Source organism: Tenrec ecaudatus, chromosome 6, assembly GCF_050624435.1.
Source record: "Tenrec ecaudatus isolate mTenEca1 chromosome 6, mTenEca1.hap1, whole genome shotgun sequence".
Classification (NCBI taxonomy): Eukaryota; Metazoa; Chordata; class Mammalia; order Afrosoricida; family Tenrecidae; genus Tenrec; species Tenrec ecaudatus.
This window is the reverse complement of record NC_134535.1, coordinates 4,033,917-4,059,651: the sequence shown is the minus strand read 5'-3', so window position 1 is coordinate 4,059,651 and position 25,735 is coordinate 4,033,917. Positions and strand designations below refer to the sequence as shown.

The following is a 25,735-nucleotide window of genomic DNA, read 5'->3' as shown; positions in this document are numbered from 1 at the left end:
CCAGATGGGGTGAAGGGAGAGAGGCTTTGCTGCAACCTTCCAGCTGCCAGCTGTGTCCCTGCAGTGCCCTCTGCTGCTCACGTCCAGCACTGAGCCAGAAGCCAGCCACTGTGAGCATCCACTCACCTGAGTTCCCATCCCCATGCTGCCCCGCGGCCCCCAGGGACCCCAGCGCTGCACCCACACGGACAGGGCTCTTCCACAGTGGCCGTGTAGGGATGTCAGCGTGGGAACACAAACTCCCTCCCTCCCAGGCCCCAGCGGAGGGGTCCGGGCCAGGCCTCAGGAGACACACTGGCTTCTCAGACCCCAGGGGAAGCATGTTCCAGGACCAGGATGTGTTGGGACCGCTGACTGGACGGTCACGGAGCCCTGCCTGCCTCCAGTCCAGTCACGATACCTTCCAAAGATGGACAGTGGTGCCTCCTCGCTAGTCAGGGACGCTGCCCTGAGCCTGTGAGAACATTCCAGAAGGTCAAGTGAACTGATGAGGCAGGAAGCGGGGGTGGAATGGGGAGTGAGTGCATGTCCGTGGGGGGGGGGGGCAGACAGCTTGGAAGAGGAGTGGAGAGAGCGGTTAGCTGCATAATGGATGTCGGCCCCCGCTGCCCAGTCGACTGCTGGAGGCCTCGTCAACCTGGTGCGTGCTGGGTAGATCCTACACCCCAACCCCACCGGAGAAGCTTGACCAGAAAGGAGTGGCGGGACGTGGAAGGGAACTTTCAGCCGTCCTGGGCTCCAGGAATTGGACAAACACCAGGCACTATTGCCATGAGGTCATCCTCTAACTTGTAAACCAGAAACATCCCTGAGTGGCTGGGAAGCCGGATGGTGGGTTAGCTTCGCTGGTTGGAGAGACGCCTTCTCTGAGCAGGCTGCCCTTGGAAGGCTGTCTACGTTGAGGGACAAACAAATCTGTCTTGGGAGAAGAGCCAGGCTGCTCCTGGGAAGTGAGGTCGGGGTGACTTTATCCCACGCACTTTGGGACGTGGCAGCCCCTGGAGAAGGGCATCACACTTGGGGAAAGGGGGGTGGGCGGCACTTGAAGACAAGGAAGTACCCTTGGCAAGATGGGTGGACATGGGGGCTGCAGCCCTGGGCTCCCAGGGGGTGATTGTGAGGGCGGCACAGGGTCGCTATGGGCCAGAACCCACTCGCCAGAATCACGATGGGTCAACCACAGCAAGGACAGTGGATGCTCCAAGGAAAACACCCAGCTTGGAAAACGAGGAGTCAATCTTCTGCCCAAAGTGTCTTTATTGTTGCCTTCTCAGACTGACCCTACCACTTGTCCCACCCTCTCTCATCTTGGAACCAGCAAGATTTGAGAGAGAAGGGGGCACCCCACCCCACCCCCCGTCAGTGCTTCCCAGTCCTGCAAGACAGGCTGCAGGAACTCGCCTGGGCCCTGCCCCTCAGCTGGCCGGAGCGCAGGTGCCGGGCATGAGTCAAGACGCCGCTGGGCTCCGTGGCTGCCTAGGTCTCTATTGCATGGATCAAGACCGGGACACAGTTTCCAGAGGGCACCAAGCTCTCACTGACGGCCGCCACTTGCCTTCTGTTTTCTTGCTTTAAGCTCCGAAGGATGGATGTGGATGTCTCTGCTGAGGGAGGTGTCCCCTCCCACCCTGACTGCAGGTCGCCCAGGGGGAAGGGGCTCCAGGAGCCCAGAGAAGCTTCCAGGCTGGCCCTTGGGAGTGTCAGGGTGCACTGGGGCGGGCCCCCAACTGGGGCCCTAGTGTTGGCAGGGCATTGTCATGCCAAACGTGAAATGCTTACTTTTCGGCAGCTGGGTCAGATTCTAGAAAATTCCTAGTGGGCCTTAGGGCAGGCCCTGCCAAGGAAAGCCAGCCAGGGAGAGGAGGGCCGGGAGTGGGGGCGAGGGGGGTGCAATAGAGATGACAGGAATGTTGGGAGGGAGCCTTGGTGAGCTCTGAGGTTGGGCCAACGGTTGGCTGGCTCCAGGCTGGGCCGAGGAACCTGCCCTCCACACTGAGGGCCCAGGGAGTATAGGCCACACATAAGTCCTCCACTCCAGATGAGGGCGGCCACTGCTTGCCACCAGCCTCCTGAAGGACGGGAAGAGCCACCTCCCAGAGGATTCTGCGAGATCCACCTTGTCTGTGCAGGTGCCCTTGATGCTGCCCTTCCCGACTGGGGCGCCCGTCACATATGCCCCGAGACCTAAGTGCCGTTGTGTCCACAGCGCCATGGCCCGCCTGTGGCTGGCAGCCCTCTCTCTGTCCCTGCAGACACTCCCTGACACCCATCGCAGGATGGACACAAGCAACGCAGGAAGGTGGAGATGTGGTTGAGCAAAGGCCCTGAACTGAAGGAGGACTGCCCGTTCTCTTAGATCCCCTCTGACCAGCTGCAGCCACCAGTTTTTTTAAAGGAGGGGAGCACGTGAGAGGGTCAGCTAGGGTCAGAGACAAACAGATGAGGGGACGGCAAGACCCCCATCAGGCCAAGAGCAAAGAGATGTCCAGTAAAGGCCATGGAATGAGTGGGATGACAAGGGACGGGGACAGGGCAGGGGGACCCACAGCCAGCAGACCCCTGAGCCAGAACACCAGCCTGTGGGAGTGGGGGCAGACTCAGTCAGCTCGCAAAGGGCTCCCCAGGTGTGTTTTTGTGCCCCCACCATGCCAGCTCCTCCCCGTGACCCCCTGGAGCCGAGCAATAGCCAGTCTACTCGGTGTCCATGAAGAGCATCAGCGTCCTGGGTGGGTGAAAGCCAGGACCTGTCAGGCGCTTTCCAAACTGCCCTGCAGCTGACTCCCTGGTTTCCGGAACCCCCTCCCTGTGCACACACAGCAAAGCCCAGGGGCCCTGGGTCGGCCCAGTGGATTCAGAAACAAGACTGGGTGGGAGGCTGGGGTTTGAAAGCTCTTGTCTTCCTGGTTACCTGAGTCACTGCTGCAGGGACAGCGGCCTCCCTCCCCTCTCTGAGATGCACTGTGGCTGCCAGGACGTCAAGAATCCAGGGGTCACACCTGAGTCCAGGCTGATGGGAAGACTAGGGGGGTGGGCGCAGGCAACTGCGGGAAGGACCACCTTCTGGGAGTTGGGGCGTCTCCACCACCGTCTCACCACCTACGGGAGGTAGGGGCGGCCCCAGTGGGGTGTGCATGTATGGTCGCATATGATTGGGTGTCTAAGTGACTGCAGGAGAGCCAGTCGGCCCAGTGGCTATAAGGTCTACAAGCCATGGCGTCACTGGCTCTGTGAGAAGCCCAGCGCGTCCCAGGGGCGCAGGGTGCCAGATATGTACAGGACGCTGGGCAAGGGGCGCTCGCCTACAAGGTCACTATCAATGTAAGCAACTATGTGCCGTGGCCTCTCCTCCTCTCCTTGGTGCTGCGGGAGGGGCGGTGGTGGCCACGTCTCAGCCGTGCGATGCCTGCTTTGGCCCGTCCTCGATCCCGCGGGCAAAGAGCTGGATCAGCTGACAGTGTACCCTGCGGAGACAGCAAGCGGCGCAGCTGAGTCCTGGCGGCCCCCTACCCCACCCCAACCTGGCCTCCTCTGTCTGGGGCCCCCAGCTGGACGCTCGCTTGCTCACCCCCTGGGCAGCCTATGCTGTGCTAGTAATGCAGGGTATGAAGCATCCCGCTGCCAGCCGGAAGGTTGGAGGTTCAACCCCCCAGCCACCCGCGTGGAGAAGGATGAGGATGGAGTCTTGGGCAGTTCTGGTCTGCCCAGCAGGGGGGACTGTGAGTCAGAAGTGAGTGGAGGGAGTTGGGGTGGGCTTGAAGGAGCCAGGGACCATCACCTGGGCTGAGGCTGCTCCTCATGCCCAGTTGTAGAAAACAGGTGTGCCCATGACTTACATCAGGGCCCAAGTGCTCCCCAACACCCAGTGCAGGAGTGGTGGGCCCTGGGCACTGCCCTGCCACACCACCTTCCCCACGTCACCAGACCCCCACCCCTAACAGTGAGGCCCACATCTGGGTCCACTCGAGTTTTCCCAGCCCTGCAGACAGCTGCCGACCTGCGGAGAGTCCCCAGCCCTCCCCACTCAGCGGTCTCCTCGCTGCCTCATTCACACTCTTTCTGCCTCCAAGCACAAACCTTCATGCCCATTTCTTGTTTTTTTAAAGACAAAACAGCCTCCCTCCCCCATGCCGTGTTCCTACTTCACCTATTACCAGCTCCCAGGCCAACCCCTGGGGCGGGGCGCGGGGGGGGGGCGACTGGGAAGGACACTAGGTCAGGGAGCAGGCCTGACGGATGCCAGGGCGGGGACCTTGTTGGTTTCCCCAACACCCACTCTGGCCACAGGGCAGCCAGGCAGCCCCAGGGTCCCACTGACCACCTCACAGCTCCAAACTCCTGGCTCCTTCACATGTCCCCTTCTTCCACCCCAGATCTCCTGCGTCCCAGAGTCCACCCCATGCACCCCCTACCCACACCCCCGAGCCTGTGCTGGGCCCGGGAGTCTGGCAGCGTGTGCAGGGAGCCCAGGACTTGGGAAGTATCCTGAAGGTGGTTCCCTCGTTCTTCATTTGATAGGAGATGAGAGAGAAGAGCAGGGGGCGGAGGGCAAGGACGAGACTGAGGACCTCAGTGGTTGGGGGGTTGGCGACGCGTGACCCCACACTGTGCATGGGAGGGATGCTGGGACACCAGGTGTCTGGTTACTTGTCTCGAGGGGGACTGAACTGCATTCCTGTACCCCCCCAAAAACAGGCATCAGCTGGTCTGAACCATGATTCTGCCTCCACGTGAGATCCAAACTCACCAGCTGCTGCACGAAGAGGAAGAAGCGGCTCCCTGCTCCCTAGAGAGCTATGGCCGCAGAAGAAAGGCAGCAACGATACGGTCAGGATCAGCTGGACGGCAGCGAGTGGTTTGCTGAGCTGCTACTCATGGCCCTCCCTTTGTTGTGATTGGTTGTCATTAGACAAGTGTCATCGAGTCAGTCCCAGCCCATCGCGACCCTCTCCTGTGTGCACCAGAGTGAAACACCGCCCAGGCCTGCGCTGTCCTCACCGTCCCCAGTAGGGTTGAGTCCGTGGGCTTGGCCACTGTGTCCATCCATCCATCCATCCTCCCGAGGGCCCTCCTCTCTGTTGCTGCCCCTGTCTCTGCTTTACCCAGCACGAGGTCCTTCCCCAGGGACTGGTCTGTGCACATCCTGGGTTCCAGTGACTCAGTGATGCTTGCTGCGCTTCTTCTCGTTTCGGATACCCACCCCCACCCCCCAGCAGCAGGCGGAGGTCCCGAAGGCTCTATTCCTGGAGGCTGGACTCCATCCGCGACTCCACTTGGAGGAGGCAGCTCTTCCTCAGGCATCATCTGAGTGCCTTCGGACCCGAGGGGGTCCTCTCGCGGCAGTCTGTATGAAAATACCCTGATGCTGTTCACGGGGCTGCCGGGGCCTGTCCACGTCCCGCGGCGATCCCTAGGATTTCCAGTGGCTGATTCCACGCCCCACGGCGATCCCTAGGATTTCCAGTGGCTGATTCCACATCCCGCGGTGATCCCTAGGATTTCCAGTGGCTGATTCCACATCCTGCGGCGATCCCTAGGATTTCCAGTGGCTGATTCCACATCCCGCGGCGATCCCTAGGGTTTCCAGTGGCTGATTCCTCTGAAGTGGGACAGTCTCAGTCTTCATTGTCTGTTCTTCGCCTGGAAGCGCCACCAGGACCCGCTCACTTCGGGTGCCCCTGCTGGTGTGTGAAACACTAGGGATGCCACCTCACAGTGGCACCCAAGCCAGCCCGGGACGACACCTAGGCAGACAGGTGGTTTGTGTTGTGATCGGTTCTGCAGATGATGCAGCTATCCTACGCGATGCCCATTCTCAAGGACCTTGTCTTGCTCGGCTCCACCATCAGTGCTCGTGGAAGCGGCAGTCAAGAGGTCAGAGGGCACATAGCACTGGGCGAATCTGCTGCACATGACCTCTTCAGAGAGGTGAAAAGCAGGGAGGTCACTTTGAGAACTATGGGGCACCTGAACCATGCCACGGTACTCTCCCAGGCCTCACATGCACATGAGAGTTAGGCATGCAGTAAGGAAGAGTGAAGAGGAACTGATGTGTTTGAATTGTGGTGCTGGAGAAAAATCGGAAAAGTACCATTGACCATGGCTGAAAGGACCAACAGATCTGTCCTGGAAGGAGGACAGCCAGAGAGATCCTTAGAAACAAGGATGGCGAGGCTCTGTCTCGCGTGCTTTGGACACGTTGTCAGGAGAGGCCAGGCCCTGGAGGACATCGTGCCTGGTAAAGTAGATGGGCAGCAAAAAGCAGAAGGGCCTCCTGGATGGACACTGTGGCTGCAACCATGGGCTCAGGCACAGGGACGACCATGAGGCTGGCGCGGGCCCGGACAGAGTTCCGTTCGATCGCTCATAGGGTCAAAATGGGTGGGAGCGCACCCCATGGCACCTGGCAACAGCAGGGTTCATGAGGAAAGACGGCCTCCACAAGATTCGGTTGTGTCGTGAATCAAGCTCGCTTGAGGTAGAAAAGAGATGCTTACACAAGTGAGCAGAAGTGGAGGGGCCTCCGTGCCACCAAGACAGACCAGCCAAGAGTGAAAGCGAACCTTTCGGACCTGGGGTCCCTGTGCTGAGAAGCCTGATGCCAATCCACGGGGAGACTTCAAGGTATGTCGGACACACGGATGTTGGAAGGAAACAAGGACATTCCCCCAGAGCCGGCGTCCTGAGTTTAGACATCCGCGCGGCCACATTTCCGTTGGTGACGGCAGCGTCCACCTGGGATGTTCCCCTTTACAGCAGCACCTGAGAACTAAGCGCCCCGGAGATGGACCGTGATGACAAAGGGCCCCAAGGCGCAGCCCACCCTGACCCAACACTCCAGCAACTGCCTGCGGTGACGGTGGCCCTGTCTCTCTGGGTAGTGCCTTCAAGGAACCCAAGCCGAGTGGACCGTGAACATGTGTAGTGTATGTTCCGGATGGCACGGCACAGGCATGGCCACAGCCCCAGCCCTGGTCCACGGGGCCGCAGTCTTCTCAGTGCATGCGGGCCGGAGACCGGAGGGCCGACACACACACACACACACACACACACACACACACACACACACACACACACACACACCCTGCTCTCCCCGCCCCGCCACTCACCTGACCTCCAAGGCGGAAGTGCTCAGCACCTCCCCGTCACAGTTCCAGGAGCTGCTGGAGGTGGGGCAGCAGCACGCGGGATGGTCGCGACAGAGCTGCCCGAACCGCTTCTTGCCGCCCTCCCGGAGGTCACTGTCCTCCTCCTCCTGGTGCTTGGACGTGAAATGGAACTTCTTCACGCGGTAGACCTCCACGAACCCAAAGTCAAACTGCCGAGAGATAGGGACGGGGACGGGGGCTGTGATGTGCCTGGAGGTCTGGGGGTGGGTGGGAGGTGTCGCCTGGCCACGCCCCAATCCCCCAGAGCTGTGGGTTGACCAGAGCTTCCAGAATCACGGCTCTTGTCTCAACTACGCCGGAGTGGTGGTGTGGTAGGATTCTGTTATCCTTTTAGCAAGCACTATGTGAAGTGTAGGGTCCTGTTGGTGCAGCGGGTTACCGAACCCCAAAGTCAGCAGTTCAAACCCACCAGCTGCTCTGTGGGAGAAAGATGAGTGTGTGCCTGTCAGGCTTCCCGAGAGGAAGAGAACAGGCCGTCCCCATGAGGACACTGCGATCCGGCATTTAGACTGTCAGCGAGATTTCAAAGGAAACCAGGGACGCCGGGCAAGACCCTGGTCTTCCTTCCCGTGGACGAAGCAACAGAACGTCACGGCGCCGCATCACCACCCGTCTGTCTGTGTGCCGCACTGCAGTGGCTGCGGGCAGCTGGGATGCCACAAGTGCTGCCCACGCAGGCCTTCCAAACACCAGCAGGGGCGTCGTGGTGGGCAGGCTCCTGCAGATCCACTCAGCCACCAACCAGGGAGGTCGCTCGAGCTCAATAGAACTTGAAACTAAACTCACTGCCAACTCGGCGGCACTGCAGGACCAGGTAAAGTTGCCCCTGTGGGTTTCCCAGATCGCAACTCTTTACTGGAGTAAAGGCCTAAAGGGCTCTTCTCTGGTGGAGCAGCTGATGGTTTCGAACTGCTGACCTTGTGGATCTCAGCCCAGCGTTTGAGCCACCAGGGCTCCCAAGTGAAACTTAAACTCACAGAGGCCCTGTGGGACAGGGCAGAACCATCCCTGTGGGCTCCTGAGAATGTCCCCTTTCTCTCGAGGAGCAGCAGGTGGTTTCAAACCTCTGACCCTGTGGTTAGAAGCCCAACGTGCCAGCAGGGTGAGACTTGAGATGGCGCGCCTCACGCACCTGGTCGTACTGGTTGGTGTGCCTGACAAGGAACCGCAGGAAGTTGAACCTGGAGCACTTGCGGATGAGGATGAGGTCGGAAGACCCATCCCCCAGGTGGGCAGCCGGGGAGAGGCCCCTGGGACTTCGGGGGCAGGCGCAGGACATGTTGGTGGCGTTGATGGCCAGGAACTTCCCACAGGCCACTTTCCACTCCTCTACCTCCTCTGCAGCGGGGAGAGGTGGGCAGATGTTAGGGCTCAGGGTTCAAGTCTGGAAAGGGGCTGGGGGGGCCAGACCACCCCAGGAGGCCCTCCCGGGTCACTGGGCCACACCTCCCATACAGGTTCCCACCACCCACGTCCTCAGAAGACTGCTCGCTGTGCCAGGAAGCCTCCCTAACCCTAATGAGGCGGGTCAGTGGGCATACCGGTAGGTGTGTACACCGTGGCCCACGGGCTGAATCCGGCCCTCCACCTCCCTGACTGTGGCCTGGGAGCTAAGAGTGCAGTGCGCGTGTCTGGACAGCAGGGCGGGCAGAGCTAGAGACGAGCACTACTTTGTGCTGCGTGAGGGTTACCGTGACTCAGCATTCGGTGCTACTCCTCTGCTCTCCCGGCCAAAAAGGCATAGACCCCGAGGGGCAACAGTGCTCATGCCCCAGACTTTCATAGGAAGCCCGGGAAGGACCAGGCCGGGCTGGCTGCCACGCCAGCAAGGCCGAGAAAGATGGCCTGTACAAGCTAGGGTTCCCAAAGTCCTGGCCACTGACAAGGGCGTGTTGCCGGCAGCTCAAAACCCAAACCAAACTCACTGCAGTCAAGCTCACGCCGCCTGTCCGCGACCCCGCAGGGTAGAGACCCCAGGGGTAGACTGCCCTTGGCCATCTCCGAGCCTGCGAACCTTTACCAGAGCAGACGGCCCTGTCTTTCTCCCGCAGCTGAGCGCAGCCAGAGAGACCGACAGAGAAACAAGACGAGGGGGACGGGAGATGGGTGGAGGCCGTGTGCTGAGAGATGGCCACATGGTTTTGTGTTGTTAAGTCTGGGTCACACGGGGCAGGAGGGGGGAGGGAGCAGGGGGCAGGAGGGGTCTGCCGTGTGGGTTACCGGAGTTTTCTAAGCCATAGAGCGACTTCTTCTGCTCCTCCTCCAGCTGCTGCCTGCTCTGCCTGCAGATGAAGCACCTGGAACACACAGCGGGCCCAGCCTGTCCCTCGGTGTCCCCGCCCCGCCTCCACTCCTGCCCACAAGGAAGCCTCAGCTCCGTTTCAGGGGCTTCGAGGGAAGCTACTGGCATCCAGTGGATTCCGGCTCACGGGGACCGCAGGGGACAAGGTGGAACTGCCCCTGCGGGTTTCTATGATCACATCTTATGGGACAGAAAGTCTCCTCGCCTTCCCCCTGGGGAGCGGCTGGTGGCTTTGAACTCCTGACCTTGAGGTCAGCAGCCCAACACCTGAGCTGCTACGCCACTAAGCCAAGAAATCCGAACGCACTGCCTTCAAATAAGTCGATTCGGATGCCTGTGGGACAGGGTGGGACGGGACCGCCCCTGTGAATTTCCGAGACTGTAACGCTTGGCTGAAGTAGAAAGCCCTGCCTTTCTCCTGCAGAGCGGCTGGTGGTTTCAAACTGCTGACCTTGAGGTGAGCAACCCAAAGGCATGTAACCACTCTGCCCCCAGAGCCCCTCGTTGAGATCAACGTCGTGCTTAGCATCCCTTTAAGCATCGTCCTGAGGAGGCGGGGTGGGGGGCACCTACCCTGAGCGGCAGGGCTTCTGGTCCCTGGGGGAGCCCACTGTGTGCTGGGCTGGGAGGAAGGAGACAGTCCCCTCGTAGGAGTGGTGGGAGAGGAAGGTCTTCAAGCCTGGGCACAGAGGAGGCAAGAAGTCACCGGACAGGCCAGGTTAGGACACTGCGAGGGGGAGCTTTGCCTGGGGAACCCTTGACTGGCCTCAGCCCACCCACAGGGTTGGTGCCAGGCGAGACCCTGAGCCTCCCTGCTTTGGAGAAGATGCTGGCCCTGTCTTCCCTGGGCCGTCAGTATCAGTCCTCTGACTGCGGCCCGGGCTCCCCATGCCCCTCCACTTGCAGACTGGGTGCCCCATCTCTCTCCAGTTGTGGTCAAGGGTCCTCACGGTTCCCCCTTTAACTGCTGACTGGGGTACCCATCCCCTGCAGCTGCAGGCTGGGCCCCAGCCCTGGGCCCTGGGCCAGAAACTCGGGCACCTGGTCTCCTATCTAGCTGTCACCGGGGCGGGGCTCGACAGATCCCGCAGGGGCACAGAGTACAAAGGGCTATCTCGTGCTGTCTGCCCTGGTGGGGCGGGCTTGCCACCGGCTGCGTGTGATGCCGAGTTACCAGAGAAGTCGTATCTGGCGAGGCCCATCCACCGCTTCTTCTCGCTGTCCCTGATGATGTCCCCGTAGAAGCCGTAGCCCAGCAGGGACACGGAATAGCGCAGCAGCGAGCTGCGGTGGTGGATGGAGGAAACATCCAGGGGCAGTGAGTCTCCTGTGGGAAGGGGCGTCCACCGTGAGCTGCATGGATGGAACCCAGGTCGCACCCGCCCGGCCAGACCCTCCCCTCGCCCACAGGACAGCCTGCCCATGGCTTCGGCTGACTTAGAGCAGATGGTGCTCCCCAGGCCTCCAGGGCCAACTTTCTGCAAGGTGGTCACCAGGCCTTTCTTCCGAGGTGCCTCTGGCTAGACTCAAATGTCTAACCTTTGGTGAGCAGCCGAGTGCCTGCCCCTTCGCCAAGGGGAGCAACTCAATCATGAAAAGTGTAAAGTGTCACAGTTGGGGTGCTGGAGGGGCGGCGTCTGGTCTCCCGTGACAGTAGAGACAGGTCTGTAGGACGTCTGAGCAGAAATGTGTGCCGCCGCTGGCCGAGAGGAGGCTAACAGAGCTGTCTGCCTAGAAAGCTCCGGTGGTCTCAGGCAGGGACTCAGAAGAGGCTGGGCGTCGGCCTCTCCGGGAGTGGCTGGCAGGAGGCCGGGAGGGGACGTGCTGGGACGTACCCACGATAATGTGCAAGGCGGACGTCTCAGCATCGTTGGTCCCCACTGTTGAGTAGCACACACAGTCCGTGGACCCTGGAAGACAGGAAGGTCCTCAGCCCGGTTCTGCCCGCCGTCGCCCGGCCCTGGGGCTTGGCTGGACCTCCTCCGTCCCCTCCAGGGACGAGGAACGGACGGGCTCATCTGGACTGTCTCAACAGAACAGGCCAGACCCCGGCTGGCTGGGTGGAAGCAAAGGCCTCTGTGGGGTCTGACGGGTACTCGAGCAGGCCCTGCCACCTGGAGCTGTGCCTGCTGGCTAGGGGTCCTGGGGGCCATCACATAGCTGACCCGAGCTGGCCTCTTCTCAAGCTCCCCAGGCAGTTGGTGGCATCAGCGACTGCCTCCTGTGGCCCCATCACCTGGAAGCTCCCTGGAGGGGGTGGGGACAGCCCGGGAAGGCCACGGGCCACCCAAGGTGAGGCCGGGCTCAGAGGAGCGGTGCCACATCTCCCATGAGGTCGGCTTTGCTGCCCAGCTAGCGAGGGAGCAGGACCGGCGCACTGGCTCTCCAGGGCGGTGGCCCAGCACCTGGGCATGTGGTTATCCGGGTGGGCAGGCCTGGCGTCTGCACCAATTGGCTATGTTTTGTTTGACCTCGCTGACAGAGGTGAAGGCCCGGCCTTGGAGTCCACCTGATCCTGCCCTGCTGGCCCTTCTGGGCGACCTGTGGCCTCACCCTTCCCAGAGCTGTTTAAGGGGTTCTTCCACGTACTGAAGAATCACCAGGGGACCTGCAGGCAAAAATGCTGGTCCCGGTTCTTCCTGCAGAGGGGATGCCAAGTCCCAGCAGGGGACTGTTTCAGACAGCTCTTCTGGCCACAGCCTAGGGAGCCCTGGGGGCAAGTGGGTCGTGGGCTGGGTTGCAGGGTCAGCAGTTCGAAATCACCGGCCACTCCACAGGAGAAAGATGAAGCTTTCTACCTCCGAGAAGAGTTACCATCTAGGAAACCGACTGGGCAGTTATACGCTGTCCTGCAGGGTCGCCGTGAGCCTCGGCGATATGATGGCAGTGAGTTCGACGAGCTTTTGTTTCTGAGTGAGGTCTGCAGCTGGCTCGGTTTGCAGGGGGAACCCCACATCCCTTCTCAGCCTCCACGTAGTTTCCACCTCTGCCTCTCAACGCTGCCTATTTCTAGGGTCGTGGCCTGCCCCCAGGAGCCCAAGTGGCGGGGTAGGTTACTCGTTAGTAGGCTCACAGCCAAGTCAGTGGTTTAAAATCTGCACGTCCTCCTCTGGGGAAAGAGGAGGCTTTCGACTCCCATTGCGATTTCTGGCCTCGGAAGCCCGCAGAGGGGGCACGGATTTACTTTGTCCAACAGGGTTCGCGATGGGTCAGACTCGATCCTGTGTCTGTCGGTCTGCTTTTCGTGTTTGTTTTTCAGCCATGGCCGTGGCTCTCCTGGTGGGCCTGGCTACGGAGGTGAGTGGAAAGTGCTGAGTGGACTCGGTGATCCCACTGGGAGCAGGGTATTAAAACGAGCCCTCTTGGGGGCAGGGGAAGAGAAAACAGCAGGGGGGGAGGCGCGTGTCCCTGGAGTCCCGAGATGCCTGCACAGGGAATGTCCTGGATCCAGGCGACGGCTGTGACGTCAGAACTGCAGCAGCAGCACTGGGAGCCAGAGAGTGGGACGGGGAGTGGTGGACTCCCCGTCCCACCGAGCAAGTGGGGCTGAGGGCTCTTGAGCAGGAGGCTGGGTTGTGGAGCAGTGCTTAACTGGGTGAGCGAGACCCCAGTGCCTTCAGGCTGAGGCTTACAGTAGACTGGCGTGCCTCACCGACAGCCCTAACATTGCTGAGCAGGGCAGAGGCCAGGCCCGCAGGCCAAGGGCCAGGGAGAGGCCTGCCTCTGGGCCTGGCAGAGAAGAAACTCCCAAAGGACCAAGTATGTGCAGGATATTTCTCACCTGGATGGAAACCTGCTAAGGTCCCTAATAAACCCCATGGGACGGTTAAGGATTATGTCATCTGCATACTCCTGGGTAAGGGGAGGGATGGGGCCCAAACGCTCCATTGGGCTGCAGCCTGATGTCACCTCTTTAGGGGAAGAGCCTGTGTGTTTAGGAGTGACAGACACTGGGAATGCTCTCTGTCCCCCTCCTTGCCTTCCTGCTGGCTGGGACTCTGCCTGCCTCCAGGGGAGACCTCATGTGGGCCACTCAAGCCCGACCGTGTGGCCACCCTGCCGTGTTTCCATTCACATTGGCTCCACGCAGTTCTGCACCCACCGGTCCGTGATCTTCCCGCTTCCCCTTTCTGCATCATCGGCCTGCCCCTATGTGACTCTGAAAGGGCCCTGGCTTGCATTGGTTGGACTTCCAGACTTGAGTCAGACTGGGGGTGGAGGCACCTTCTGGATAAAAGATTACTTGTCGAAACGAAGCTCTTTCCTACACAAATGCATGAGAGTTGCTGAGTTTGTTTCTCTAGACAACCGGCCTCTCCCGCCCCATCATGTGGGCTTCACCCGTGGGCTCTGTGTGGTCACAGAGCCATCAGGAGAGCTGAGGTCGACCAGAAAGCCCAGGTGAGAACTACCACCACCCCTTCGGGGAGGGGTCTGCCTCCCCAGGGCCCTGTCTACCCCCGTGCCCCCACCCCATGCTGCCCTGGGAATCTACCAGAAAGCCCAGGTGAGAACTACCACCACCCCTTCGGGGAGGGGTCTGCCTCCCCAGGGCCCTGTCTACCCCCGTGCCCCCACCCCATGCTGCCCTGGGAATCTACCTGCAGGAATTATGCCAATCCGCAGCGGGCTCGGGACCAGGGTGGCCCGGGGCTGATTCTGGTCCACACCGGCATTCTGCTGCGTCTTTCCGACCAGGCCATGCAGGACCTCGCTGAACATGCCGTCCCCGCCGACACAGACGACTCTTTCGACGGATAGGTACAGTGTTAGGACAGCACCCTTAGGAGCCCAAGGGGATCAGAACATGCGGCCTCCCTGCTCCTGCTCGGTCACTGACACTGTGGCCATAGTGGTGTCCACTTGCCCCATTGTGTGAGACCACCGTTAGCCATGACCGAGGGTCCCCTCAGCTGCATGGTTGCCCCCAGCCTCTGTCCTCTCTCCCTAAGGCTCGCACACTGCAGAGACCTGGTGCTGCCACTGTGGGTTAGACTTTGGGTTGCTAACCGCAAGGTCAGCGGTTCAAACCCACCAGCCGCTCCCAGAGACAACGATGAGGCCATTAGTCCCCATAAAGAGTTGCACAAGGTCTGGGAGCAGTCTCCCTGTGTCCTACAGGGCTTCTGTGAGCTGCAATTTGTCGCTCGCTCACTCACGGGGAGGCCCGCTGACAGCCCTCCCAGTAGCCCACACGGAGGCCCTTGGGTCCTGCTTCACGCACAAGGTGGCACCCATGGTGGTGCTCACTGAGAGGTGGGGGGTTCAGGTCCACCCAGAGAGGCCTGGTGAGCCACTTCCAAAACCAATAAATTCAACTGGTGCTGGACCCTGGCAGGAGTGCATTTGACTCCTCCCCCACCCGGCAACATGTCTGCTCAGCTGCCAGCAGGCTGAGGTTCAGAGAGGTAGTGTGGGCTTCCGGGACACACAGCACTGAGGAGATGGCGGGCGCCGGCAGAAGCTCCTCCGCAACCACGCCCCCTCCAGGGGCAGCCCCTCCTGCCTCCTCCATGCTGGTCCTGCTGACAGAGAAAGACTGGGGGTTCCCCCCCCACTCCCGTCGAGTCAAAACTGACTGAAGAGCATCTAACAATAACAGACAGGCAGTCCTCTCTTCGGAGGGTCTCTGGGTGGGCCTCAACCTCCCACCTCTCAGCTGAGTGAGCCAGCTGCACCCCAGGGAGTCCTCCCTCCATGTGAACATGAACAGCGCAGGGGACAGAGACAGGGCCGACAATGACAACACGGTGCCCACGGAGCTGGAGATTGCCTGGTTGAGGGTGTCGGCCTCTCTTGGGTTTCCACCTGCAGCGTGCCCTGCCTTTACATTAAGGGGAGTGGGGAATGAGAATTTACTCCCTGTTGTTAGTGCTTGGGGCAGGGGCGACTGGTGGCATCGTGGTCAGGCTACTGATCCCAGGGCCAGCAGTTTGGAGCAGCCAGCGCTCCTTGGGCGAACAGCGAGGCTTTCTACTCCCAGGATGAGTTAGTCTCAGAAGCCACAGGGCAGTACTGACCCTGTCCTTTGGGGTCACTGTGAGTTTGGAGTTTGGGTTCTTGCCTGGTAGACTCGGGCCCACAGCGACCCCTTGTGGCAGATTAGAGTTCTCCCACTGGGCTTTTTATGCTGTCAATGCCTCCCCCATTTTAAATCGTATTGACATATAATTCACAAACGGCACAGTTTCATGGTTTCAACACAGTAAAGAGAGGCATGCGGTCGTCACCACACTCCATCTGAAAGCATCTCCCCGTTTCTGTGATCATTGGAATTCGCGGTCCGCTTCCCCCAGCTCCACCTCTCTCTCGCCATGGCCGTCAGAAACGAGTAATCCAGTTTCAGTCTCGGCCGACTCACCTGTCCTGGACGTCAGATTCGCAAAGCCGCATCAAAGAAGGGCTCAGGTGGAAAGGAAACGTTTCGAAAGGGGCGATGGCGACATCTGTACAGATGTGCTTGGCACCGTGGGTGTGTGCATTGTGATAAGAGCCACAAGACATTCCAACAAAATGAGTTTTTAAAACTGATAAAAATGGGAGGGAGGGAAAAAGGAGGAGCTGAGACCAACAGCTCAATAGAAAGTAAATGTCTAGAAAAGAATGATGGCAACGTATGTGCAAACATGCCCGATACAACTGATGCATGGATTGTTCTAAGAGTTGTAAGAGCCCCCAATAAAATGATCTTTTAATTTTAAAAATCGAGAAAAGTAAAAAATAAGCAAAAAAGAAACCCACTAATAACAAAACCAAACCAAGAAAAACCTCCATAGAAAAGAAAGCCATTTAAAAAAAAGGGTGGTCGGTGATGATAGAAACGAGGAGAGAGGTGAACTGGGCCCCCAAGGGGAACGGAGGACAAGGCGATACATCCGATCCTCACTGCAGCTGCATCGACCCAGTCTCCAAGGGTTCCTGCCTGCTGACCGCAGGACTAGTCACACCCGCACCGGTGGTCAGAGGGGATTCCCTGGGGCCTTCGTCCCACGGGGGCCTGCAAATCTGGGTTTCACGTCAGTCTTTACCGGCACAGATCACCAGGCCTTGCTTCTGTGGCACCGCACTGCCCCGTGTCGTGAGCGGGGAGGAAAGCGTGCTGACTCACCCATCGTATTTCTCTAGGTTCGTCTCATATAAATGCTCCTTGGCGTGGTTGGCTCGCTCGGTCACTGTGGGGAAAGACAACACCATCCCCTATGGTCATCGTCAAGGTGACCTCAGGGAGTTCCTCTGAGAGGTCCCTAAAGGGGCCCCGAGACACTCGGCAGGGCCTCCTCCTAACGCCCCCAGTCCTGAACACTGCGCTGGGAGACCTCGGGTAGACAAGGATTCCCGGTTTGGTGTAATGCCGTACAAATGATTTTGAAAATGTTAAGCTACCCCAAAAAGTAGGGCGGGCGGGGGGAGTATAAGAATCGTCGGCTGAATGAAAAAGTGGAAGACAATGGGAGTCCACACATAGCACTCTGCTCAAAGTGTCTGAGAAAACGACGCTTTGGCTGTTTTTAAGGGCAGCGTATCCAGCACCGAGATTCATTTCCAAACGTGCCCACTCACCTCCACAAACAGACACTACTACTGCTAACGGAGGGAGCCCCGTGGCATCGCGGTTACAAGTTGGTCTGCTAAACTCAAGGTCAGCAGTTTGAAACCACCAGCTGCACCTAGTGAGAGAGACAAGACTTTCTACTCCTGTAAAGCGTGAGTCTTGGAAGCCCAGGGGCAGTTCGACCCTGTCCTATAGGGTCCCTGTGAATCTGAATCAACTCGATAGCAGTGGGTGTAGATATTTTTGGTTTGAAAATTTATATTAATACAAAAACTCCAATTTACTACCATCAATTCAGTGCCGATTCATGGCGATCCTATAGGATAAGGTTGAACTGCTTCTTGTGAGTTTCCAAGTCTAACTCAGGAGTAGAAAACCTCGTCTTCCTCCCTAAGAGCGGCTGGTGGTTTTGAACTGCTGACCGTGTAGATCACAGCCCAGTGAGTTATCCTTGCCGTCAGGTAGCTGACTCACAGCGACCCTACAGGACTGGGTGGAACTGCTCTGTGGGTGTTTGAGACGGTAACTCTTTTACGGGAGTAGAAAGAGTCATCTTTTCCCATGCAGCTGCTAGTGGTTTCGAACTGCTGGCCTTGCGGTTAGACCCCCAACTCGTAACCACGACACCACGGGGCTCTGTCCTTATGCTATAATTCGGAAACGGACTCCTGGAGAATAAGAGCAACGCCACTGACTTGCACGCGTGGCATTCGCTGAGGCGGGCCCTCTCCTGCCGGGCATGCTTCCACGAAACAAAACGAAACGTGAAGGATTAGCAAAGTAGCACCTCTCGGTGTTTCCTCCTGGGAGCATGGCATCCCTTCCCCCAAGACGGTCCTGCCGTGGCCTTGCACTTCTGACCCTGCCAGCGTTTGCTTCGATGCTTTAAAACGCTGAGGACGTTTACCCTGGTGGAAACACACTACAGGGCTTATCTTGCGTTCTCCCTACTCTTGTCGGCACGAGGTGAGGGGAGGGGGCGTAAAGCATTTTTAAAACCATGCTCTATTTTGTTTGCACTCATCTGCGGAGCTAACACTCCTCTCTGATGAGTGTCCTGGGTCCCCTCACATGTCCTGCCACACACTTGTTTGAAGAAGCGATAGCTCACAAGCAGCTATTCCGGCACAGCGACGGGTCAGTGATCCCCTGGACGTGGAAGGATCCGGAGAAGGGTGTGAACTGAGTGGCTACTTGCCTCCGGCACCAGCTACACCCTTTGTCATGAGCCCGAGACCCGGGTGGTACCCTGTTACCAGGTCTGAACATTTGGATCCAACACACCATGGAAGAATCCTCACCAAAAAGGGGAGGGAGGGCTGCAGAACACCATTGCAAATCCTGCTGGAAGCCAGACTTTCTGGATCCATGCAGGCTTGACTAACCCTGGAGCATTCCTATTGCCCTCGGAGTATCTCTAAACCTGGAGCCAGAACTAACCCCGATGCCTGCCTAAAGCCAGACAACAGGTAGGGGGACAGATAGACAGCAGGACCTGGAGAGCTTGCAGCGGCAGCTTAGGGGGCCATGACTCTGTGCTCAGGGGAGGAGCACTCTGAGAAGGAGGGGAGGAGGGCTGCAGGACTCCACAGATGCCACCGGTGTCACCAAGACGTGCGTGCGGACCTCGAGGGATGGGAGCGTGTACTGCTCTGTCCACCCACCACCAGCAGCAGGTGGAGGGTGCTCCCACTTACCGATGATGTCGGTGGTGATGGCGGCCAGGGCGAAGAGCGGGGCCACCTTCTTGTCGTAGATCCTCCTGCCCTGCCCTTTGCCTCCAAATGGGTTGATGAACACCAGCAAATGATTGGGCCTGCAGGCTGCCAGAGGAGAGGAGAGAGTCAAGGGGCGGGGATACAGAAGTCACGGTGGGTCGAACCAACCACCCGCATGCAGGGTGGGGCGCTGGGCAGAATCACACCATGAGGGTTTGAGAATTCTGCTCCTCCCCCCACCCCCCGCCCTGAGAAAAGAGATTTTAGATCTCAGAGAAGAGTTAGAAGACGCTTCTTGGCCCATGGGTTGAGGGCAAGGATGGGGCACAGAGGACGGAGGCCTAGGACAGGTGAATGGACACGGACGAAGGGAGTCAGCCAATGGGGAGCAGGTATAGAGCAGCGGGTCCATGCCCCCTCACGGACGGTGCTCTCAGTCCCCTCTGCCTCTGGAGACACACGTCACGAAACACGCAAGTCAGCAAAGCCACAAAGTCGATTTTGGGGGAGTATAAAAATGGATCAATCTCTCATAAAAATGACCTCCAAAAAGGAGGCAGCGGGGAGAAGAGATCAACCAACATCCAGGTCGGAAAGCGGGCCCACCTCCCAGGGGGAAGGAGCAGCATTACAAAGAAAATAAGGAAATCTACTGATCACGTAAGGGGCCCTGAGGGTAGGGGGGCTATGAGTTTGGCATGAGGCCGACCTCGAGGTGAGTGGTTCAAACCCACCAGCCGCTCCAAGGGAGAACGATGAGGCTGTCTGCGCCTATGAAAAATGTCAGACTCAGAAACCCTACATCGTCTGAGATGCATCCAAATCGGCGAAGCAGCAGTGGGCTTCCTGTTAGATTTTGCTGCTTTTTAAAATTCATAAATCAATGCGGGTAAGTTTGTAAGTGTGGGTACAGCAGGTCCAGCTCTCAAAAAAGTCATCTGAAGAGTCAAAGCCAGCTCTCTGATGGAGAAACGGGGAGCTGGCACAGAAGACGGCTCCCCGCAGAGAGAGCGCCAGCACTGGAGAAACAAGCCCAGTTTCACCCAGGCTCCTCCAGAGAACAGGGGAAGGAGGAACTGCCTACTTCTCCACTGCTGCACCTGGCCGTGATTTCCCCGCAGCCACAAAGCCAGCACAGGGGTGAGATTGGAAAGGAAGCAGACAGCCCTGAGGGGCAATAGAATCTAAAGAGAAGATCTGGAAGCCAAATTCCAAAACAGATACAAAGGGTAACAGGGCTCATGAACCCCAGGAATGCAAAGGGCCTTACCAAGGAGAGAGAAATCCCATCGCATGACCCCAGGGCAAGGACAGTCCTTCAGTCCTCTGAGTGAAGGCAGTTAAAGCACTGATCACATTCAACCCCACCCCACCGTTCCCCCTGCTCATGATGGGCACGGTCCAAATCCAGGAGCACAAGGGGGAGTTCCGTGACGTGGTCAAAACAACCCAGCAGCAGCATTCTGAATGTGAAATACGGATAACATCCCCCAGACAGTGTGGAGATGAAGGAGTCTGTCCTCGCCCCTGCCATCCGAGGACACGAGGAAGAGACCTGGACGTTGGGATGGGAGGGACAGGGTTGTCCTTATTCAAGATGACAAGACTGTGCTTGTGGGAAACCTGGAGGGACCACCAAACCATTAGCATCGGTCAGCGCGCTTTGCAAGGCTATTGGAAACAAGGTAAATATAGGAAACTCAAGTTGCTAAACACACACACACACACACACACACACACACACCAAGTCAAACTCATTGCCATCCGGTCTGCCGAGTCACAAAGGGCCCCATATGAAAGGACAGACCTGCTTTTATGGGTTTCCAAGACTCACACTTTATGGAAGCAGAAAGCCTCTCTCTTTCTCCCACAAATGTACATGCAGTAAATACATTAAAAAGCAAACAATGGTGCCAGAGTCCAGTGGGGGAAAGTAGGGCCTTCACACTAAGTGGTGCTGGGTCGATCTGCGCTCTCCATTTCTAGAAAATGAGCCGTAACCCTTTCATGTCTCTCACCGCCCTGCACAAAAACCAATCCCCACATGGCTTCTAGCTCCGAATGTGAAAGTCAAATCACAAAAAGCCCTGAGACAAAACACAGGAAGACAGGGAGCTAAAGGACACCGTCTCACCAGGACACCGTCTGACCTTCAAAGTCTCAACAATGACAAAATCATCAGCTCGGAAGAATGGGCCTATCTTAAAACGAAGAATCCCGTTAGAGAAAGGTTGCTCCGAAGAACAGGGAAAGGCAAGCCGTGGAAGGAGGGACGAGACCTGTCGTTCATAAATCCCTGGTCAGATTCGGATCCATGGCATGCAGAGTCCCCAATGACCACGAAGGGAAAAGGGTAACGAGAGCCCAACAGAAAGCATGAGCAGGAGCCTTGAGCAGGCACATCACGGAACTCGGGGCGCCTTCCTCACCCTCCTCACCCATGTCAGTAGGAGGAAAGCCCCACTTAAACACCCCCAGAAAGGGCTCCGGTTCAGAGGGAATGGTTTCCCTGTGAAGCAACCAGCACTCTGACCACCTGCTGGTGGGTAAAATCACGGGGCCACATGCACTTAAGCTGAGCACGGGCACCCCCTGCCCCATTCTTAGGTGTCCGCCTTCGAAAAGTGCCGCCCGAGCTCACACCACCAGAACCTTCCCAGTAGGACGATTCATACGCGGGCCCATCAGAAAGCTCCGGTGCTAAAGTGACCATCCACGGTGGGATGGACGAATGCACACTCGTACGGGCACACACAAGGGAGCGTGGGACCCTGCACAGCCGTGACCAGGAGCAGTCTGCACCAGGCCAATCTCACCAACAGAATGCTGACCCGGGAAAGCTAGACATGAAAGATTGCTAACTGTGCAAGTCTGCCTGTGCGGATCACAGAATCACCTCTCACTGTTGGAAGTGAGGGTGGGAGTGCCCTGTGTGGGTTGGGTGGTGTCTGACGGAGGCAGGAGAGGTCCTGCCGTGTTTGGTTTCTTCTCTGGGTGCTAGTGACGCAGACAAGCTTACTGAGGGAATGACCACGGAGCTGTGGCCTGGCTCCATCAAACCCCTTTCTGCATCTGTGTTGTTGTCCTTACAGGCCTGTGCTGGTGAGGGATTAGTCAACTGGACCCTCCTGGGTCAGTCAGGGTAGGGGTGGGCCCAACCTATTGATTGGGCCGAAGCCGGATGGCACCTCCTGGGTGCCATGGGCCTTTCTGTGTAAGCGTGAGAGACCCTGGAAATGCTCTCTCTGCCCCTTGCCTACCTGCGTGCTGGAACGCTGCCTGCCTCCAGGGGCGGCCCCGTGTGCACTGCCCGATCCTGAGAGCTGTCGGCACCCTGCCACGCTTCCACCAACTTTGGATCCACATGACTCAGCACCCACTGGCCTGTTCCTGCTTCACCTTTCTGTGTCATCAGCCTGCCGCGGCGACCCCAGGACAGCAGAGCAAAGCACAGCCCGGCCCTTGTTATGTGCGAGCCCCTAGACGCAGCCACCGTGTCCAACCAGCTCATCCAGGGCCTTCCTCTTTGGGGCTGCCCTTCTACTTGATCAAGCACCATGCCCTTCTCCTGGGACCGGTCTCTCCTGACAACACGTCCAAAGTCCATGAGATGAAGTTACACTTCACACAACAGCAGGATGAGGGGCTGGGTGTGCAGACTAGCTGAAATCGCCAAACAAACAACAACACCACCGCCAAAATAAACTCACCGCCATCGAGGCAATGTCCACTCACAGTGACCGTATAGGACAGGGTAGAACAGTGCTCATGGGTTTCCCAGACTATAGCCCCTGACAGGAGTAGCAAGCCCTGTCTTTCTCCCATCCTTCCATCAGAAGTCACAGAATCCTGTAACTCAGAGACGGGTTGGTGACGTCACCATACCTATCTACCTGCCGGCTGTACTGTAGTGGTGGCCTGTGTACTGGTGTGAGGCTGGCAGCTAAGCCACTAGGCCTGCAGATGCCAGCAGGGCCACCCACGGGGGACAGGATCCAATGGAACTTCCAGACGAAAACATGGAAGAAAGGCCTGCTGATTGACCTCCACAAATCTGCACGATGGTCCCCTGCACCACAACAGGTGGTCTGATACAGTGCCAGAGGGTAAGTCCCCCGGGCGGGCCGGGTCTCAAAATACACCAATGGTGGAGATGGCACCAGGCCAAGCAGCATTTCGTGTTGTTGAACACGGGGGATGGAGAGGGGAGGGTATCGTGAGTTGAGGCTGACTCGACAGCTGCTAATAACCATGAAAAGTTCCCCCCAAAACCTTTAAGTCCAACAGCAATTCTGAGTCATGGGGCCCCAGTGAGTTTCCAAGGTTGCACCTCTATTTGGGAGTAGACGGCCTCAGGCGGATTGGAACCACTGACCTGGAGGTTAGAAACCCAATGTGTAACCACCACACCACCTGGGCTCCTCACAGCTCATTACAGACTCGCAAAACCAGGGCTGTGTGCGGGACCCACACACTGTCAAGAAAAACAAGGGATCCAGATTACCCAAGGGGAAGAACGTTCACTGGCTGTTCTCTGGGGAGTCCCCACCTAGAGGACCAGCCTTGAATGAACCAAGACTCCAAGGTGCAGGGAAATAAACAGGGAGGCACGGGAGGGAAGGAGGTGCCCAGAGACAAAAGGAGACAAGGCAGAAGAAACCAAAGGCAACTTCCTGACTGGTGTTAACGCATCCACTCCCTGCCACCCGGTCGGTTCCGACTGCCAGTGACCCTGCAGGGCAGAGAACTATCCCGGTGGGTTTGTGGGACTATACATCTTGATGGGAGCAGACAGTCCTGTCTTTCTCCCATGGAGGATCTGATAAACTCACACCGCCAACCTTGTAGCTAGCAGCTCTGTGTGCAGTCCACAACACTACCAGGGCTCCTCAGGAAGGGTTACAGAAATGCCGAGAGTCAGGCATCCACACAGGCTTGCAGATGTGCACAGGTTGCTGCCCCGTGACCAGCGAAAGATGGGTTTCTTCAACAAGGCGTCCCTCTGCAGAGGAGTGACATGGCCTTCTTAGAGGGTGATGCCTCAAAGACTCGCCATTTAACTTCTTAACCCACAGGCCAAACGAATCCAGAAAGATACAAACCCAACCTAAAACACCCGTCCTTTCTATTCTCAGGTGAGACCTGCATCTGAGACCATACCTAACAACGTGAAACAGACTTGTGGAGATGAGATGAATTCGCACCTGACACATTTCCAAAGGGGCCCTGGTGGCAAAGTGGTGATATGTCTGGCTGCTGACCGCAAGATCAGCAGTTCAAAACCACCAGCCGCTCCGTGGGAGAAAGATGAGGCTTTCTACTCAGGTAAAGATTTACAGCTTCAGAAATCCACATGGCAGTGAGTTCAGGGTTTGGTTTGGTGTCCCCAAATGTGGTGGGTAGTCTCGTGGAAATTGGTAACCGATCCTTTCATTTCAGACCTATAGACACGCCTCAGCTGTGCAAAGGGGAGCCTCCCTACCCTACCCGCTATACCCAGTGTACCAGTTTAAGGTAGGTGCTATTAAGATAGGTAGGTTATTATGATCCCCTCATTCCAGGCTCAGAAACGGAGGCTCAGAAGTAAGCCAACTGCCCAGAGCCTCCCAGGCCACAAGGTGTCCTGACTCTGGGCACCCACAGCCTGCCCACTGCACTAGTTGGCCCCTTCAGCAAACAAACATCAACACAAAGTGGTTATCATGGAGTTTACTGCTCACAGCAACCCTGTGTGTGTGTGTACGCACACACACACGCACACACATCAAAGGAGGACACACTCCATGGGGTCTGGTTATATCAGAAACGGATCACCAGGCCTTTCTTCTGCGGCACCTTGCCCAGACACACACACCTCCAATTTGTTGGTTAGCGGCTGCTGAGCATGTTAATGGCTTGCACCATCCCAGGAGGCCAGCGGCTGCAACCCCGGGTTCAGACACAAGAACCGAAGCTGTGGTCTGTCCGGTTGTACACGGGGTCCCTGGGTCCTGGTGGTGCAGCGGGTTAAGTATCCCATTACTAAAATGGGAGCTAAAGCCAACCAGCCAACGCTGTCATCGCGTCAATGCCGACTCATGGCTGCTTTCTAGGACTGGGCGGAACTGCTCCAGTGGGTTCCTGACACGGCAACTCCTTACAGGAGTAGAAAGCCTCGTCTTTCTCCCGGAGCAGCGGCTGGCGGCTTCGAACTGCGGACTTTGCGGTGAGCACAGCTGCCCCTCAGGAGGAAGATGAAGCTGTCTGCCCCCAGAAAGAGTTACAGACTCGAGGGCAGAGAGCTGGGCTAGTTTGGGAAAACAGACGTTGACTCTCGTCGGAGGAGTTGTCTTCTGAGCAGAGGCGCCCCCCGCCCCAACCGACCCCCAAGCCCACCCGCGCACGCATGCGCATACGTACTCAGCTTGGCCAGCAGCTCGCGGAGGGTCTGCAGCCACAGGCTGCACAGCGGCTCATCCGTGCACCAGAACGTCACCTGTGACCTCTTCCAGCGGTGACGCCGCGCCCGCTTCACGCAGTGCACTGGGAAGAAGCAGAAGCACGCACGCGTGAGCGCCGAGCTGGCGCAGGACCCCCGCCCCCAACTACCCCCGCAGCCCCGCCCACCCCGCACCCCGCGCCCCGCAGCGCCGCCCACCCCGCGCCCTGCTGGCAGGCTTCATTCTCCTGCCCAAACCAGGTGCCTCCCGGTGGCCCTCGGTGCCCCCCATTGAAGAAGGCAGAGAAGGAGGGTCAACAACCGAAACGTTCGGAAGGAGCAGACCTGGGGAAAGCCGCCCCTGGGGCGGTTCTAGAACGCCTGCAGGTGGAGTTCCCTCTCCTGCGTGAGGCGGGGAAGGGGCGCGGAGGGCCGGTTACCTGTGAAAGCGTGGGGCTTCTCCATCTTCTGCCACTTCCCACCCAGGCTGTGTTTGCTGTTCACGTCCACTTCCTCGACGGCGATGATCTCGGAGATGGGCACCGAGCAGGCATCTGCGGGGACAGAAGGACGTCACAC

General features: G+C 58.2%; 1 protein-coding gene across 1 annotated transcript in view; it reads right to left on the bottom strand.

Annotated features, from left to right (window-relative positions):
• Positions 1–1,250: 1,250 nt before the first annotated feature.
• CERK (ceramide kinase) overlaps positions 1,251–25,735 on the bottom strand; it is a 38,233-nt gene continuing 13,748 nt past the window's right edge. Inside the window, exons 2-13 of the mRNA XM_075553488.1 lie at positions 25,597–25,710; positions 25,138–25,260; positions 18,718–18,843; positions 16,577–16,640; positions 14,070–14,215; positions 11,304–11,378; positions 10,643–10,795; positions 10,042–10,147; positions 9,387–9,463; positions 8,299–8,504; positions 7,107–7,315; positions 1,251–3,461 (exon numbers count right to left, since the gene is read on the bottom strand). Coding sequence (XP_075409603.1) covers positions 3,389–3,461; positions 7,107–7,315; positions 8,299–8,504; positions 9,387–9,463; positions 10,042–10,147; positions 10,643–10,795; positions 11,304–11,378; positions 14,070–14,215; positions 16,577–16,640; positions 18,718–18,843; positions 25,138–25,260; positions 25,597–25,710 — 1,472 coding nt within the window. The 3' untranslated portion in view covers positions 1,251–3,388. The remainder of the gene's footprint in view (positions 3,462–7,106; positions 7,316–8,298; positions 8,505–9,386; positions 9,464–10,041; positions 10,148–10,642; positions 10,796–11,303; positions 11,379–14,069; positions 14,216–16,576; positions 16,641–18,717; positions 18,844–25,137; positions 25,261–25,596; positions 25,711–25,735) is intronic.